The sequence below is a fragment of the Leucopleurus acutus genome, assembly GCF_964270905.1.
Source record: "Leucopleurus acutus genome assembly, chromosome: 5".
Lineage (NCBI taxonomy): Eukaryota > Metazoa > Chordata > Mammalia > Artiodactyla > Delphinidae > Leucopleurus > Leucopleurus acutus.
Genome location: NC_139147.1, coordinates 59,972,273 through 59,990,340, shown reverse-complemented (window position 1 = coordinate 59,990,340; position 18,068 = coordinate 59,972,273). Strand labels below are relative to the sequence as shown.

The window sequence follows — 18,068 nt, the reverse complement described above, 5'->3', positions numbered from 1 at the left end:
CTTAGGGATTCTTTTGGACTTAGAACCTTCTGGGTTGTGGCCAACCACCTTAGCCAGGTATCCTGGGCAAACTGACAGCCTTAGAAAGTGGGGCAGGGGGATTTCTCTATGTTTAGATTGCTTTGTTGCCATGTGATTGGCTATAAAGTAGTATAAGGATATGACTCTAAGGTAATGATACTGATTAAAAGGTGAAAAAATACACCTTAACATTTATGTTATCATAATGTTAACATTATGTTATCATGAAAAAATGATAACATAAGTTGTCCCCTTCAGAGTGGTTACTTTGGGAAGTTCCATATTTATTTTGCTATGTTGCTGTTGCTCAAAACATAATTGAAAACCATTATTTGAAATTGCATTCAGAACCTTCCTCATTTACTTTATATTATCTCCAGTGGTGGACAAAACTTTGTTTTCTGAAGGTAGATGGAACTTGAAAGTAGTTATAGCTCATTTGGTGTGAATGGTAAATGAGGAAGGAGAGATCAACTGAATAATACTGTTTTGATGAAAATATTGAGGCATTTTCTGAAATGGCTTGTAAATTAGATTTAAAGGCAATTTCAGAAGAAAATACAGTTGACCCTTGAACAACATGGGGGTTAGGGGCACCGACCCTCTGCACAGTCGAAAATCCACGTATAACTTTACAGTTGGCCCTCTGTATCTGTGGTTTTGCGTCCATGGATTCAGCCAACTGTGGATTGTGTCACACTGTAGTATGTATTGAAAAATATCGACACATAAGTAGACCTGTGTTCAAACCCATGTTGTTCAAGAGTCACCTGTAGTTTTAAGCAATAGTAGTATAAATGAAATTATATTTTCTCCCATGAAAGCTAATTCCAAGCATATCACTTATATGCCTAAATTTTTATTATGATTATTATAAACAATTCTCGGGACTTCCCTCATGGTCCAGTGGTTAGGACTTGGCACTTTCACTGCTGAAGGCCCAGGTTCAATCCCTGGTCGGGAAACTAAGATCCCATAAGCCACGTGGCATGGCCAGAAAAACCCCCCCAAAAACAAAAAAAAACAATTCTCATGATCTTACTGTTGTATCTTGTACTTTTCTAAATCAATATGGAAAGAATAACAGTTTTAGTATATAAAAGACTTGAGCTAAATACAAACTATGGCCCAAAGGTTAAGTCTTTGAATACATCAGAAGCTATTTCACTAGGCTCAGTTCTGTATATTTCTCTTAGAATTAAAAGTCTACATTGCTTTTTTCCCTGCCTTACCAAATCTGTATAACACAAATGGCTGAAGTCATTTTGGAAAGGACCAAATTACAGGGCTGCTACTCAGAGCTGTGCAGGCTGTGCACTGCACAATTCCAAGGGGCACTATTTACATGGCCTGTGATATCAACGGAACCACCTGAGTTGTGCAATGTGGAAGCCCTGCCATTTGGTTTAGTGCCTTTTTACTTGAGTGACTGTTTTCACATTTTATGAAATAAGACAATACCCTCAAAATTTGTCTCTCATTATGATAGGTTCTATGCTTAAGGTGTTGGCATGGGCACAAATTGAACCTCTACTTTTTGAATTATGTACTACCCGGTTGTTTTCATTATTTTAATATAATGTATGCTTGCTTGGTGAATTTAGTGCTTAATTTCTGTGAGACACTTAAAAATAGTCAGTTATTTTCTACAAGACACCTAAAAGTAATCCATGTTAATATTTAAATTGAGAATTTAATTCTCAAGGAAAGACTTTTTGGTCTCAGGATTTTGAATCCATTTTCAGCCATTAAAATTCAACATACACTAATATTTTGTAAGAAACCTTTTGCTTTTTAAAGAAAGTTCATCCTTTTTTTTTTTGCAGAACACTGTAACTGATCTAACAGTTCATCGGGCAACTCCTGAAGATCTGGTAAGTTTACTATTGAAAGTTAAGTCGTTTGTTCATCATCTTATTTGATATTTGATACTTGATACTTCTAACCTACAGAATAGAAACCAGAGGCACTTCTTAGAAGTTGTTCAGTTATTTTTAATCTTGCTTATGTCTATATAAAATCAAAAAGTGTATGTCCTGGACTTCCTTATTTTACTTAGGCATATCAGTTAGCATGCATTATAATTTCATTAGATAGGTTTGGTTTACAGTTCAAATCTCTCTAGTCCAGTATTTTCCTGTACACATTTATCGTCTTTTCCTATCTGTAGATATCACTAGCATTATTTACCATTACTTCCCTATACAAAAACATACATTATAATTTATTTCTTGAACATGCCATGTACATTTCCATATTTGAGCCCCAGTTCATGCTATCCTCTTTACTTGGAACAGTTTCCCTACCTTCTTCTCCTCCTCTACAAATCTTACTTTGCTCCCTTATCCTAGTTCAAGTTTTACTTTAAAAAAAAAAGCTTTTATTACAGGTTTGTTTGTTTTTTTAAACAGCTTTATTAAGATATAAATCACATAACATAAAATCCACCCTTTTAAATTGTACAATTCATTGCTTTTTAGTATATTCACAGAGTTATGCAACCATCATCACTTTCTAATTTTATAACATTTTCATCACTCCCCCAAAAGTAACCCTTTATCCATTAACAGTCACTCTCTATGCCCCACCCCTCCAATCCCTGACAACAACTAATCTGTTTTATGTCTCTATGGATTTGCCTATTCTGGACATTTCATATAAATGCAATATAATATGTATTCTTTTATATCTGGCTTCTTTCTTTTAGCGTAATGTTTTCAAGGTTCATCCATGTTGTAGTATCGGTACTTCATTCCTTATTATTGCCAAATACTATTTTGTTTACGGATATACCACGTTTTATTTATCCATTTATCAGTTGTTGGACATTTGGGTTGTTTCTACTTTTTGACTGTTATAGATAATGCTGCTATGAATATTCATGTACAAGTTTTTGTGTGAACATACGCTCTTAGTCTCTTGGGCGTATACCTGGAAGTAGAATTGCTGAGTCATATGATATCTCTATATTTAACTTTCTGAGGAACTGCCAAACTGTTTTCTAAAGTGGCTGCACCATTTACATTCTTACCAGCATGTATGAGGGTTCCAATTTTTCCACATCCCTTGTCAGCATTTGTCATTGTCATCTTTGTGGTTTTAGTTCCCTAGGGGGTATAAAGTGGAATCTCATTGTAGTTTTGATTTGCATTTCCCTAATGACTAATGACATTGAGTATCCTTTCATATATTTATTGGCCATTTGTAGTATCTTCTTTGGAGGAATGTCTCTTCAAGTCTCTTAGTTATTTGAAAATTTCCATAGGAAATATGTGACAACTATGAACTGGGCTTGATGAAGAGAGGGACACAAAAAGTAAAATAAAATAAAAATAAAATTGGATTATTTGTGTTTTTATTGTTGAGTAGTAAGAGTTCTTTATATATTCTGGATATGTTTCTTATCAGATATATGATTTGCAAATATTTTCTTCCATTCTGTTGGTTGTGTTTTAGCTTTCTTGATAGTATCCTTTGAAACGTAAAAGTTTTAAACTTTGATGAAGTCCAATTTATCTAATTGTTTTCTTTTGTCACTTGTAGCTTTAGTGTCATATCTAAGAAACCATTGTCTAACCAAGGTTCACAAATATTTACTTCTATGTTTTTGTCTAGGAGTTTTAAAGTTTTGGCTCTCATGTTTAGGCCTTTCATCCGTTTTGAATTAATTTTTGTGTATGGTGTGAGGTAGGAGTCCAGCTTCATTCTTTTGCAAGTGGATATCCAATTGTCTAAGCACCATTTATTAAAAAGACTGTTCTTTTCACATTGAATTGTCTTGGCACCCTTGTTGAAAATCAATTGTCTGTAAAGATAAGGGTTTATTTTGGACTCTCATTTCTATTCCACTGATCTGTATGTCTATCGTTATGCTAGTACCATACTCTCTTGATTATTGTAGTAAGTTTGCAGTCCTACTCTTTGAAGCTGCCTAACAGTTGCTTTCTTCTCTGAACTGTTGTACTTACTACCTACATAAGGCATTGAGTATATGCCATCTAATGCATGTCATTTATCTTTATATGCATATGTCCAATCTCTGGGCAGATTATTAATGTTTTTGAGAGATAGAGGCCGTATCTTAATGTCTTTGTGGGCCTAGGAATCTTAATCTTAGTAGGTACTCATTAAATGTTTGTTGAGGATAATAAAGATGCCCAGATGACTTAAAATTTTTTTATTATGAAAAATTTCAAATTCATGTGAAAATAGCGACAAAAGTATAAAGAACTCCCATATACTGTTCACCTAGATATAATAGTTATGAAAATTTTGCCATACTTGTTTCATTTATCTTACCCTTTGCTTCTTCACTGGAGCATTTTAAAGCAAAGCCCAGAGGACATGTCATTTTGTGTCTACATATTCAGTTTGTGTTAAAAAAAATAGATATTTTCATATATAACCACAATACCATTATCATGCCTGACAAAAGTAACACTAATATTTTGGTATTACCTAATCCCAATCCATATTCAGATTTCCCCGATTGTCTCAAAAATGTCATCTTCATTTGTTCTTTGTGAATCAGAATGCTTACATAATATTTGGTTGTTAGTCTCTTAATGGACTGATTTCATATTTACATGGTGCAAACTCAGTAGTACATTTTATCAGATGACATACAGGTTTGTTCATATTCATAGTTCTGAATACTAGAGTGCTTGTAAAGCCAATATCTGCTTTTGTTCCTTAGCCACCTTAGTGAACTCCTCCCTTCTAACTCTTAAGCTGTGGCTCATATCTCTGCTTCTGCTTCTGGAATTCCACTTCCTTGGAGTCCTGCATCTCCATGGACCCACTTCCACATGCAGCCATTGCAGGGCTATAAAAACACTGCATTGTGAGCTCTTGGTGGTGATGTGAATATCATGGAAAGGGTGTGCCTTTGCCAGAGATAACTCAGTGGATTTTGTGCCTTTTATGTCATACTCAGTCTGTGTGTGTGTGTGTGTGTGTGTTTATAATTGTACATGTACACACATATGTAACTGAAAAATTTAACAAAAGAATTCTTTTTTTTTTTTAAATTTATTTATTTATGGCTGTGTTGGGTCTTTGTTTCTGTGTGAGGGCTTTCTCTAGCTGTGGCAAGCGGGGGTCACTCTTCATCGCGGTGCACGGGCCTCTTACTATCGCGGCCTCTCTTGTTGCGGAGCACAGGCTCCAGACACGCAGGCTCAGTAATTGTGGCTCACGGGCCCAGTTGCTCCGCGGCATGTGGGATCTTCCCAGACCAGGGCTCGAACCCGTGTCCCCTGCATTGGCAGGCAGATTTTCAACCACTGCGCCACCAGGGAAGCCCCAACAAACGAATTCTTAACTTTTATTATGTGCAATGTGTTCTTAATATTTTCTATTCTATATTCTATTTTATTTTTTAAAAATGTTGGTTTTGATCCACTAATTTATTTTACCACCCATTAAGTGAGTCCCAAGATGCAGTTTGCAAAACACTACTTTATTGGATAGTCTTGTACAAAAGAAGTAGAAATTAATATTCTTTCATTTTGTGTTTTAGCTAGGTCTACTAGTTTGTTTTATTTATTTATTTTTTGGCCATATCACATGACTTGTGGCATCTCAGTACCCGACCAGGGATTAAACCCAGGCCACAGCAGTGAAAGCCCAGAATCCTACCCATTAGGCCACCAGGGGACTCCCTAGGTCTACTAGTTTTAGATACTTCTTTTTCAAAAAATCATTTTTGAAAAAAAAAATCATTTTTGAAAATTTAGGAGATGGTGAAAATTTTGTGAATATATATATGTGTGTGTGTGTGTATACATATATATATATATATATATATATATATATATACATACATATACTGGACTAGAAAAAATTTAAGAAATGAACTAGGTTAGGTTGTCCTACCATCTGAATAGGCAAGTTCTTTGTTCCTGAAACATTCTTTTATATATTTTTTCTTCCATATAGATCCGTCGTCATGAAATACACAAATCGAAGAATAGAGCATTAGTACACTGGGAGCTCCAAGAAAAAGCTTTGAAGAGAAAATGGAAGAAGCAGAAACCAGAAATTTCTAATCTTGAGAAAAGGAGATTGTCTATCCTGAAGGAGGTAATGCTAAACTGCATCATCTGTAGACTTAGAAAGAAAAGAAGAGGTAAATAGGTGTCTCTCTTTTTCCGCGTATTTGATTCACATTGGACAGACTCTAATCATTATCGTGTCCTTACGCAATGATCTACAGGTAGACTTTGGAAAAAGGAGCAGAGTGACGATTATAGTCTAGTTTTGTGATTTGAATTCCCGCTCTTCAGCTTACTAGCCAGGTGACCTTAAATTGTTAACTTCTCAGCCTGAATTTTCTTATCTTTAAACTGGAGTAACAGTATTTGCCTGATTGTATTGTTAGGAGATTTCAGTGATAAAATATTACTAAAGTGATTAGGACAGTCCTTGGCACATAATTAGTGTCATATATATATATAAAGCTGCTATAATTATTTTTCTCAGTTCAACAGCGATGCTGTTAGATTACTTTGCAAAAAAAAAATGTGTGCTAGTCCAACAAATTAGTAAGGCACTTGTCTTTGGCTTAATCTTTTGTCAGATGTAGGGTGTTTGAATAAGTAATCAGAGTGGGTAGGAATACATATTATGGAAAATAAGAAGAAACTGCAGCAAAACCCTTCTTTTGTTTGGGCTGAAGTCATTGTAAAAGAAATGCCTGTTTTCTTCTTGTTCAGCGTTGGAGCTTATGGCACTTGGCTGTCTGGGTGACCTGCTGCAGCTTTAAGTCGCATTCTGTCTTTTGAGGAATTTGTTAGGCTTCTTAGTGAAATATGAAAGTCATAACTTTATATATCATGAGGAAGAAGTATATCTCCCAAATAAATGTTTACATGAGCTTGTAAAAAGAACAGTGGATTGAGAGAATGGTTCTTTAGAGGTACGTATCTTTTGGTGATCTTAGGCAAGTCACCTACATTTAAATGTTACATGGTAATTCTCCATGAAAGGCCTAAGAACACAGATCTGGCCAGGGAAAAAGGCAGCCCCTTTGAGGTGACTCTGGGCTTTAGTTTCCCCTCCCTAGTGGCCCCTGCTCATGTCCTGAATCCCTTATACCTTGTAGATGTGGTAGAATTAGGGATAGAAGAAGAGTGGTAAGAGAGGGTGAGTGAAATTTCTCTGCCTTCTTTCTGTAATGCGGCTTCTTCATGCCCTAGCGTAGTGTTTATCAACTCTGACTGATTCTAATTTCCATTTAAAAAATTCCCATTTGGGTTTCCCTGGTGGCGCAGTGGTTGAGAGTCCGCCTGCCGATGCAGGGGACATGGGTTCGTGTCCCGGTCTGGGAAGATCCCACATGCCGTGGAGCGGCTGGGCCCGTGAGCCATGGCCGCTGAGCCTGCACATCCGGAGCCTGTGCTCCTCAACGGGAGGGGCCACAGCAGTGAGAGGCCCGCGTACCGCAAAAAAAAAAAAAAAAAAAAAAAATTCCCATTAAAAAAAAAAACAGTATCTGGACTCAGACATATTTATACTCAGGTATTCTAATTCAGTGGATCTGAGATGCAGCCCCACTTAGGTATTTTTAAGACAGTTGCTATGTAATTTTTAATATTTTGCTAGGGTTGAGAACCTCTGCTATTAGTGGGATTTAGGCATTTCCCTTTAACAACATATTTTGGAGGTTTTGCTATGTCAGTATTTAGAAATCTACCTCTTCTTTTTTAATGGCCAGGTAGTATATGGATATACCACAATTTATTTATCTAGTGCTTTATTAGTGGACATTTGGGATGTGTATCAGAGCATGGTATAAGCACCTGGAAAAAAAGAAGACCCCAGAATACACTGGTTTAAACAAAATAGAAATCTATTTCACTTTTATGGAACAGCTCAGATATACATGGTAGTGGTAGGGGGATCTCTGGTCCTTTATTACAGGGCTTCCATGTCTGAGTTTGCAGTGGCTGTTCCAGCTTCCTTCAGATGTTTCCCAGGCAGCATGAAGTGGGGAAGAGGATGCACGTTACTCCCTTTACGTATCACCCAGAAGCTCTGGCTTCTCTCCCATTGTCCAGAACTTCATCAAGTGACCACTGTCACCTGCAAGGGTGGTTGGGAAATTAGCTATGTACTTGGCTAACTTGGGAGTTCTGCTGTTAAAGAGAAAACAGAAAGAAAGGCTATTGGTGGATAAGTAGCAGTGTCTGCCACCGACAGATTATTTCCTGCCTGTCACTATAAATGATGTAATGAATATCCTTGAATATGTTTTTGAGTACATGTATAAATATATGTGTAGGATAAATTCTTAAAAGTGGAATTGCTGAGTCAAAGGATTCATACATCTATTATTTCAGTGTTGCTATATTTGTAATGTCTGTGATAAGGTATGTGAGGGGACCAAAGGAAGAGTCCTCCTTGGGCATATCCACCTAGGTTTTATCATTATGTGTTAGAGCTACCAGGACCCGTCCCCCAGAAGCTGGGCTCCTAGATTAACGTAAATTAAGAAAAAAGCTCTTTGACCAGCATAGTCTTAGATTTCATTTGCTGTATGATCCACTCATGCCATGGGAATCAACCAAATAAGAGTCCAAATCCAAATCAGAGAGAGGGTGGCTTTGATAAAGATTTTGTAAATGTTAAAAGTATATTAACTAACCTAGTCTCTTTGTACTTTCCCAATTCTGTCTGGTTTTCATTACCAGAGAGCAAAACTGCTAGCATGAGAAGTTTCTAATAATGCTTTTGAAGGGACCTTGACTGATCTTTTGAAAATCCAAGATGTATTCTTGGATTAAGTTTGGTTTTGTGCTCTGCAAACCCATCTGGGGAATTAATATATACAGATGGGCCTGCAGAGATTGATTTGCCTATCATGAGGATGAGTTTTATCATAGAGGAGTGATAAAGAAATCCAGAAAGAGCAACAGAAAGCCAATGCTCTGACCTCTGGCCACTCAAGCTGTCTGCCCCAAGGAGCCTGGGCAGGGACTAGAAGGGAGAGGGCTGCAGGGCAGTGGGTTTTCTGGAGACCTTATTATAATTAGTATCAGGTCTTGATATGATAAAATTATTCCTCCACAATCTGCTTCTTTCAATTTATATCTCTTCATTTTGATAGGAAGTCAGTACCTTTTTTAAAAATAGTAAACAAAACTGCTGCTAGGAAATATATTTTGTATAATTTTTCTAGTATAAATGGTAGATTATAGTGCTCCATTTACTTTCTCTCCTAAACTCTAATGGCATGTGCTACAAGATGGCTAACCAGGGATGAAAATTTAAGTTGTAACAACATTCTCAAATATCTCTAGAATTGTATACAGCTTTAGTATACACTGTTGTATCTCTTGACAGGGCCTAGGATGCCAGTCTTCTGACTCCAAATGTGCTCTTTGTCCTGTGCCATTCCAAAAGTAACTCTTTGTGGAGAGAACAGATTCAGGACTTTATTCTCACTAACAGAGCCAGCCAACCTGCTTGGCTTTAGCAGGGGAAGAAGGGGGAAAAAGTCAGAATGTGACTCTTGTTATTTTTCTTCATGTCCTAAAACAGTAACTGAGGTCACATTGTATGCTTGTTTCCATGATCTAGAGAAATTCTGGTAAGAGCATTTGTTACCAGATGTTTTGATTTGAGTCAGTGTTGGAAACTGGAAAATTTCCAATTTTGAGACTGCTTTCAGCCTAAGAATGCGATCTGGTGGTGGTAGGTGTTGACTTGGTTTCACTCTAGCCCGTGCATCCTTGCTTGTAACTGGGAAAATTCCTAAGTTGAAAGTGTATAATCAGAGACACCGCCGTATTGGTATTTTTTGAGTTCTCATTTTTCCAGAATAAAAATCGAGCTTGTTTATAAATGCAGAAGCATCACTTTTTTGTTTAATGCCCCCAAAGTCCTGTCTCACGTCGTGTTTTTTAAGTTGTGGGTCATGACCCATTAGTGGATTATGAAATCACTTTAGTGGCTGAAACACCAAAGAGCCACACATCTGAGTTTATGGCTCAAAGATTCATGTTTAATCAGTGTTTTTCAAACTGTGGATCACAACTTTTTAATGGATTATAAAATCAAGTTAGTGGATTGCAACCATCATTTGAAAAAATAGAATAGAAACTAAAATATCAGAGTGGTTATCAAAGAGTAAGTTTAAGCAAAGCTTTTATTTTGGTGTTTGTCTACATTTGTGTGTGGACTGGGTCATAATTTAATAATGTATTTCTTTGGATCAAAGCCAAGCATTTGAAATCCACTAATTATTATAATAGCTCCATCTACTGGTACTTAATGATATTGCCGCTGAAGGATTTGAGATGATTTTTAAGCTCCTGCCTTTGTATGGACTTTTCCTTTGTGATTTATTAAGTATATATATTTTTTCTGAATAATAATATTTATCACTAACATGTGTCTAGATTCTTAATGACCAATACCAGATGCAGGATGTATTGGAAAAATCTGATCATTTGATGGCTACAGCAAAAGATCTGTTTGTTGATTTTCCTCGTAGGCGCACAGGTAAAGTAGTCACATCACACAAAAGTTTCTTTATCTTATTCATCAAAGCCCACACCTGGCTGTTTGAAAGAATTTAAAATCTTTTCTCAGGCATCATATTATTTCTATCACATGTGTTCTAGGGTGGATAGCATACAAGAGTTGTTAGACATAGATTTATTACAGTTTATTTGCTTTTCACTAAGAATATTAACTGTTACAAATTACTCAAGTTAAGGAAAGGTAAATTGTTATTATTTACTAAAACATTTTGTGAAATGTATAAGATTTCATAATTTAAGGTATGATTTCATTTTCAGCTTATTAATATTAAATTACCATATAATTAAAGTATCTACTTTGTATGTAATTTCAGTGAAGCTTAATTTGAAAACTAAAGCAACTTCAGTGTCTCTCTAAAAGGAACTTTGCCTCTTGTGAGATGCACAACATTATTCACTTTAATGTGTATATAATCTGTTGTTTATCTTAATTCCTAAAAACAGATCATTAGTTTTTAGTTTAAGGTTTGAATCCTGGCTTGGCCGCTCGCTAGTGTGACTCTGTGCCTGTTGCTTCACGTCTCTGAGTTTCAGTTTACCCATATGTAAAATAATGATACTAATAACCTCATAGGATTTTGTGAGGGTGAAACAATTTAATATATGTAAAAGCATTTAGAACAATGCCTGGCATATAGTAAGCACTGTTTAAGTGCAAGTTGCTATTATTATTATTTAAGATTTTCATACGATAATTCAGACCTATGGCAGTGTATAGTATGTGTGAAGTCAATTTAATTAAATGAAACAAAGTCATCATGACTTATTTTCCTTCTGCAGGGTTTCCGAATGTAACAATGGCTCCTGATTCCTCTCAAGGTCCCATTGTGGTAAATCAAGACCCTGTCACCCAGGCCATCCTTAGTGAATCTGTTATTGAGCCTCAGGTAATGTGCTTTGCTCACAGCCATAATGCTCATGCTGAAATTCAGTTTAAGTTGATGTAGATAGGCATAGTGGTAAACATTTCAAAAGCTTTATACTATCTAAATACCAAGTTGTGGTTGCTAGAATTGTTCTTACTCAAGCATAGTGCACTTTCTGTGAGTAATGCTTGTACTAAACAAGACAGGACTAGATAATAATAGCTAACATTTATTGAGTGCTTACCTAGGAGGTAGTTACTATTATCCGCATTTAGCAGATGGAAAAACTGAGGCTCAGAAAAATTAAGTAAGTTGTCCAGGATCACATAGCTAGTTAGCATGAGAGATGGCATTCAAATCTAGGCTGTCTGGCTCCATAAGACTGTGTCACCCAGAGATGTAGAGAACAAACGAATGGACACCAAGTGGGGAAGTGGGGGTGGTGGTGGTGGTGGTATGAATTGGGAGATTGGGATTGACATGTATAGTATACACTAATATGTATAAAATAGATAACTAATAAGAACCTGCTATGTAAAAAATAAGTAAATAAAATTAAATAATAAAAAAAAAGACTGTGCACCATCTACAAATATGGAAACAGCAAGAGAGTCTTTCCACATCCCACTTTGGAGTCAGGTGAATCTATGTTCATATTCTGTTACTTAGTAGTTGTTCGATGTTGAGTTGATTTCTCAAGGTATCTGAGTTGGCTCAGAGAGTTTTTTATTAAATGGGAATAGAATATACCTGCTATGGTTGTTGTGAGGATCAGCTCAGATAGGTTATGTAAAGTGTTGAGCATAATACCAGATATTAGTTCTTCATTAAATCTTTGTCCCTTCCTTTTTAAAAAATAAATTTATTTATATTATTTATTTATTTTTGGCTGCTTTGGGTCTTCGTTGCTGCACGTGGGCTTTCTCTAGTTGCAGTGAGTGGGGGCTACTCTTCGTTGGGAGCTTCTCATTGCAGTGGCTTCTCTTGTTGCGGAGCATGGGCCCTAGAGCACGTGGGCTTCAGTAGTTGTGGCACTGGTGCTCTAGAACACAGGCTCAGTAGGTGTGGCTCACGGGCTTAGTTGCTCTGCAGCATGTGGGATCTTCCTGGACCAGGGATAGAACCCCTGTCCCCTGCATTGGCAGGTGGATTCTTAACCACTGTGCCACCAGGGAAGCCCCAAAAGAATATTTTAGATATCTGAAAATCAGTGAATTAGTTCTAATGTATTAGTATGTTTAAAAAGCAGCTACCCAAGAAACTTTGAATTTATTGACTAGTTACATGGGAAAAGTATAATAGTAAAACATTCATTAGCTGTATCTTAATCTAATTGGAACTCTTAATTAATCAAAATGTTTAGAATTTTGAGATAGGAAACATTTTTTAAAAGCCCATGAAGAATTTAATACTAAAATAAGTCAACTTTTTAAGAATGACTAGGTCTCAGTACCTGTTTAATGCAATTTCCTAAGTTATTTGTATCTTTTATGAAAAAAAGGAGAATCATCAATTAGATGGATGATCCTAGGGAATTACAAGGTCCAGAATCATATAAATATACCGTTTTCTACTTATAAAGGCAATTAAGTAGAATGTTACACATATTTTTAATAGCCAAAGTCCATTAGCCATATCCCTAGCCAAAAGCCATGTATGTTTTGGCACTTATTAAAAAGTTAGCTTTCTGGGCTTCCCTGGTGGCGCAGTGGTTGAGAGTCCGCCTGCCGATGCAGGGGACATGGGTTCGTGCCCTGGTCCGGTAAGATCCCACGTACTGTGGAGTGGCTAGGCCCGTGAGCCATGGCCGTTGAGCCTGCACGTCCGGAGCCTGTGCTCTGCAACGGGAGAGGCCACAACAGTGAGAAGCCCAAGTACCGCAAAGGAAAAAAAAAAAAAAGTTAGCTTTCAAATGATCATGATCTCTATGATGAAGGTTGGGAAGTGGCAAGAGGCAAGGTAAGAGAGACAAGAAGGAGCTGGGTTACGAAGGGCTAAGGAACCAGAAAGCAAGAGTAGAGCCACTAAAGGATTTTAAGAAGAGCACAGTCATGGCAAAATTGACGGTAACGTGGAAGATGGATTGGGGAGGGAGGGACAAGACTGGTGAGAGGATCTGGTTAGAAGACTCACATTGGAATCTTAGCGAGAAGTGGTGAGGACTGACCCAAAGCAGTGGCAGTAGGGAAGAAGGTAGTGGGGAAGAGGGATAGATTTGAGAGATGAAGAAGGGATAGAATTGACAGGATTGGGTGATTGATTGGATGTGATGGATGAGGAAGAAGGATAATTTCCAGTTTGCTGGCTTGAGAACCTGAGTAGATAGTGATGCTGTTTATGGTCTTGGTAACATGACAGGAACAAGGTTTCTGGAAGAATGATAGTAGAGGCTTAGGAAAATGATGAATTTTAGACATGTTGAGTATATGTGTGTAGGATGTTCTCCTAGGGGTATCTTTTAGGCAGTTGGATATAAATGTTGAGGACTCAAGAGAGATCTGAGTGAAGCTAGAAATTTGGATTAACAGCATTTGGCTCGTAATTGCACCTTGGAATTAGATATAATCATACAGAAAATGAGTCAGATGAGAGGAGAAAAGGTCCAAAGGGAGAACCTTGAGTGACATCAGAAAAAGGGAAGGGTAGGAAAAGAACCAATAAAGGAGATTGGGAAGGAATGGCCAAAAGAAGAAAAACCAAGAAAATATGGTATCATGGAAGTGGAAAAGAAAAGTTTATCTTCCTCAAAAGAAGATTTTGAGGGAAAGAAATGAGTGGTCATTGATGTCTAATGAGTCAGAAGTAAGGGAAGGCAAAGACAGAAATATCCATTTGATTTGGGAACAGGTGTGTTGATGTTGACCATGTAGAGAACAGCTTAAATGGGGTGGCAGGGCAGAAGCAAAGTTGCAGGGCATAAATGGTGAATGAGAAGTGGCGGGCAGCTTTTTCAAGAAGTTTGTTGCACAGAAAGAGTAGATGGTAGCTCGAGGTGAGTATAGGGTACGGATAAGATGGCAAAGACTTAGATTTAAATGTGGATGAGCTGAAGCCAGTAAGGAGAAGTTGAAGATGCAGGAGAGAGAAGCGGCAATTGATGGACTAGAAGGAGGTAAGAGGGTTTGGGTTCTAGACCACACGTGGAGGGATTAGCCTTAGAAGGAGGGATCTCTCTTCTGTTATGACAAAAAGAAAGGATGAGTGTGTATATAACCAACCTGTGTTATTATTTTATTGTTGTGTTGATAAAGGCTCTTAATGAAGTAGATGATGACCAACGAGAAGGAACAGTTAACAGCCAGTCAGAAGAAAGTGAGAATGAGTTGGATAACACTCTAAGCTCTCAGTCAAACACAAATGCGGACACGTAAGTATAAATGGCATAAGTATCTAAGATGCTTCCCTTTTTTCCAAGGCCATTTCTTCCCCCACCCCTACTTTATTGACATATAATTGACATATAATGTTGTATAAGTTTATAAGGCATACAACATGTTGATTTGATATACTTATATACTGCAAAATGGTTACCATCATAGCATTAAGTGATGGATGGTTAATACCTCTGTCACATCATATAATTACCATTTCTTTTTTGTGGTGAAAACATTTAAGATCTTCTCACTTAGCAACTTGCAAGTATAAAATAAAATATTATTAGCTATAATCACAAGAAGCTGTTCATCTTATAACTGGAAATTTGTACCCTTTTACCATCTTCCCATTTGCTCCACCTCCCAGCCCCTGGTAACCACCACTCTGTTTCTATGAGTTTAGCTTTTTTATTATATATTTTTTAGTTTTTTGAAAATTGTTTTATTTATTTATTTATTTTGGCTGCATTGGGTCTTCGTTGCTGCATGGGCTTTTTCTAGTTGCAGTGAGTGGGGGCTGCTGTTTGTTGTGGTGCACAGGCTTCTCATTGTGGTGGCTTCTCGTTGCAGAGCACGGGCTCTAGGCTTGTGGGCTTCAGTAGTTGCAGCATGCAGCCTCAGTAGTTGCGGCGCGTGGGCTCAGTAGTTGTGGCTCACAGGCTCTAGAGTGCAGGCTCAGTAGTGGTGGCGCGTGGGCTTAGTTGCTCTGCTTCGTGTGGGATCTTTCTGGACCAGGGCTCAAACCCGTGTCCCCCTGCATTGGCAGGCGGATTCTTAACCACTGCGCCACCAGGGAAGTCCCCTCAGCTTTTTTAGATTCCACGTATAAGTGATATCATACAGTATTTGTCTTTCTTTGTCTCACTTGTATTTCTCAATGTAATATCTTCCAGGTTCATCCATGTTGTCACAAATGGCATGATTTCCTTCTTTCTCATGGCTGAATAATATCTCACTGTATATGTATACAGTGGAATATGATACATATCTATGTATCTCAATCACATCTTCTTCATCCATTCATATGTTGACATATACTTAGGTTGTTTCCATATCTTGGTTATTGTGAATAGTGCTGCAGTTAACATGGGAGTGCAGATATCTCTCTGAGATCCTGTTTTCATTTCCTTTTGATATATACCCTGAAGTGGGAATCCTGGATCATATGGTAGTTATATTTTTAATTTTTTGAGGAACTTCCACACTGTTTTCCATAATGGCTGTACCAATTAACAATGCCACCAACAGTGCACAAGGGTTCCTTTTTCTCCACATTCTCATTAACACTTGTTATCTCTTGACTTTTTGATGATAGCCATTCTTATTATAGATGTGAAGAGATACCTTATTGTGGGTTTGTTTTTTTAATCATTTTTATGTGTTTGTTTTATGTTTGCTTTTTTTAGTTTGCTTTCTGTTTTTGTTTTGTTTTTATTGTTTGTTTTTTTTTGGTTCTTTTGTTTGGTTCTCTTGTTTTTTGTTTTCTTTGTTTTTTTACTTTTATTTTTTGTTTGGTTTTGCTTTTATTGTGGCTTTGATTTTCATTTCACTTATGATTAGTGATGTCAGGCACCTTTTCGTGTATGTACTTGTTGGCTATTTGTACGTCATCTTTGGAAAAATGTCTGTTCAGTTCCTCTGCCCATTTTTTTTATTGGATTGTTTGGGGGTTTTGCTATTAAGTTGTATGAGTTCTTTATGTATTTTGGATATTAACCCCTAATTAAATATATGATTTGCAAATATTTTCTCCCATTCCATATATTGCCTCTTCATTCTGTTGATTGTTTCTTTTGCTGTGCAGAAGCTTTTTGGTTTCATGTAGTTCCAGTTATTTTTTTTTTGCTTGTGCTTTGGTGTCAGATCCAAAAAACCGTTGCCAAGATCAATGTCAATGAGCTTCCCCTATGTTTTCTTCTAGGATTTTTACCATTTCAGGTCTAATGTTTAAGTCTTTAATCCATTTTGAGTTAATTTTTGTGAGTGGTGTAAGGTAGGGGTCCAATTTCATTCTTTTGCACATCTTTATCCAGTTTTTGCAATGCTATATGTGTGTGTATATATATATATACACACACACACAAGTATTTAAGTTGTTTCCAATATTTTTCAATTAAAAAATGCTGCAGTGAATAACTTATGCATATGTGTTTTTGTATGGTTGAAGGTGTGTATTTAGAGTAAATTACTAGAAGTGGGATTTTGGGATTAAAAGGTACATGCTATGTAATTTTGTTCTAAAATTACTGAATTCTGCTTTATGAGGGTTGTAGTATTTTGCACTCCTACTGGCAACTTACAAGAGTGTCTGCACCAGACTGTGTTGTCAGACTTCTCTGCTGATTTCATAGGTGAGAAATGTTATCTCAGTGTAGTTTTACTTTGCCTTTCTAAGTGAAATTGATAATTTTGTCATATATTTAAGGGACATTACAGTGAATTGTCTATTCATGTCTTTTGCCCATTTTGCTTTTAGGGTTTTGATCCTTTTTTTATTAATTTGTAAGCATTCTTTACATATTAAGGATATTAGTCTTTTACCTGTGTAATATGTTATAGTTTCTCCCAATTTGTTGTCTTTTGAGTTTCTTTAACAAGTAAAAGATTTAAGAATATATATATAGTGCTCGCTTTGGCAGCACATATGCTAAAATTGGAACAATACAGAGAAAATAAGCATGGCCCCTTTGCAAGGGTGACACACAAATTTGTGATGCATTCCATGTTTAAAAAAAAGAATATAGGGCTTCCCTGGTGGCGCAGTGGTTGAGAGTCCGCCTGCTGATGCAGGGGACACGGGTTCGTGCCCCGGTCTGGGAAGATCCCACATGCCGTGGAGTGGCTGGGCCTGTGAGCCATGGCTGCTGAGCCTGCGTGTCCGGAGCCTGTGCTCCGCAACGGGAGAGGCCACAACAGTGAGAGGCCTGCGTACCGCAAAAAAAACCAAAACCAAAAACAAAACAACAGCAACAACAAAAAAGAATATATATATAGTTTGAATTTATCATTCATTGCTTTTACATGTGGATCTTGAATCATACTCTGAAATTCTTTCCTAAAACTGATTTTAGAGGAATTCACTCATGTTTCTTCTGATACTTCTGTGGTTTTATTTTTTATTTAGTTCTCTGATCCATTGAAAGTTTATTTTGGTATGTGGTATGAGGTATGGCTCTGCTTCTTATCTTTTCCTAAATTGGTATCCAATTGCCCCAGCACCATTTATTACTGCCCCACTGATCTGAGATTCTGCCTGCATA

General features: G+C 37.0%; 1 protein-coding gene across 5 annotated transcripts in view; it reads left to right on the top strand.

Annotated features, from left to right (window-relative positions):
• The window catches only part of SPICE1 (spindle and centriole associated protein 1), a 62,810-nt gene that overhangs the window by 7,996 nt on the left and 36,746 nt on the right, over positions 1–18,068 (top strand). For all 5 annotated transcript variants that reach the window (XR_014326230.1, XM_082839956.1, XM_082839953.1 and 2 more), the window contains exons 3-7: positions 1,848–1,895; positions 5,962–6,105; positions 10,425–10,527; positions 11,349–11,455; positions 14,686–14,801. Coding sequence is in view for 4 of the 5 variants with exons in the window: in XM_082839956.1 (XP_082696082.1) it covers positions 1,848–1,895; positions 5,962–6,105; positions 10,425–10,527; positions 11,349–11,455; positions 14,686–14,801 (518 nt within the window). In the remaining variant the exon portion in view is untranslated. The remainder of the gene's footprint in view (positions 1–1,847; positions 1,896–5,961; positions 6,106–10,424; positions 10,528–11,348; positions 11,456–14,685; positions 14,802–18,068) is intronic.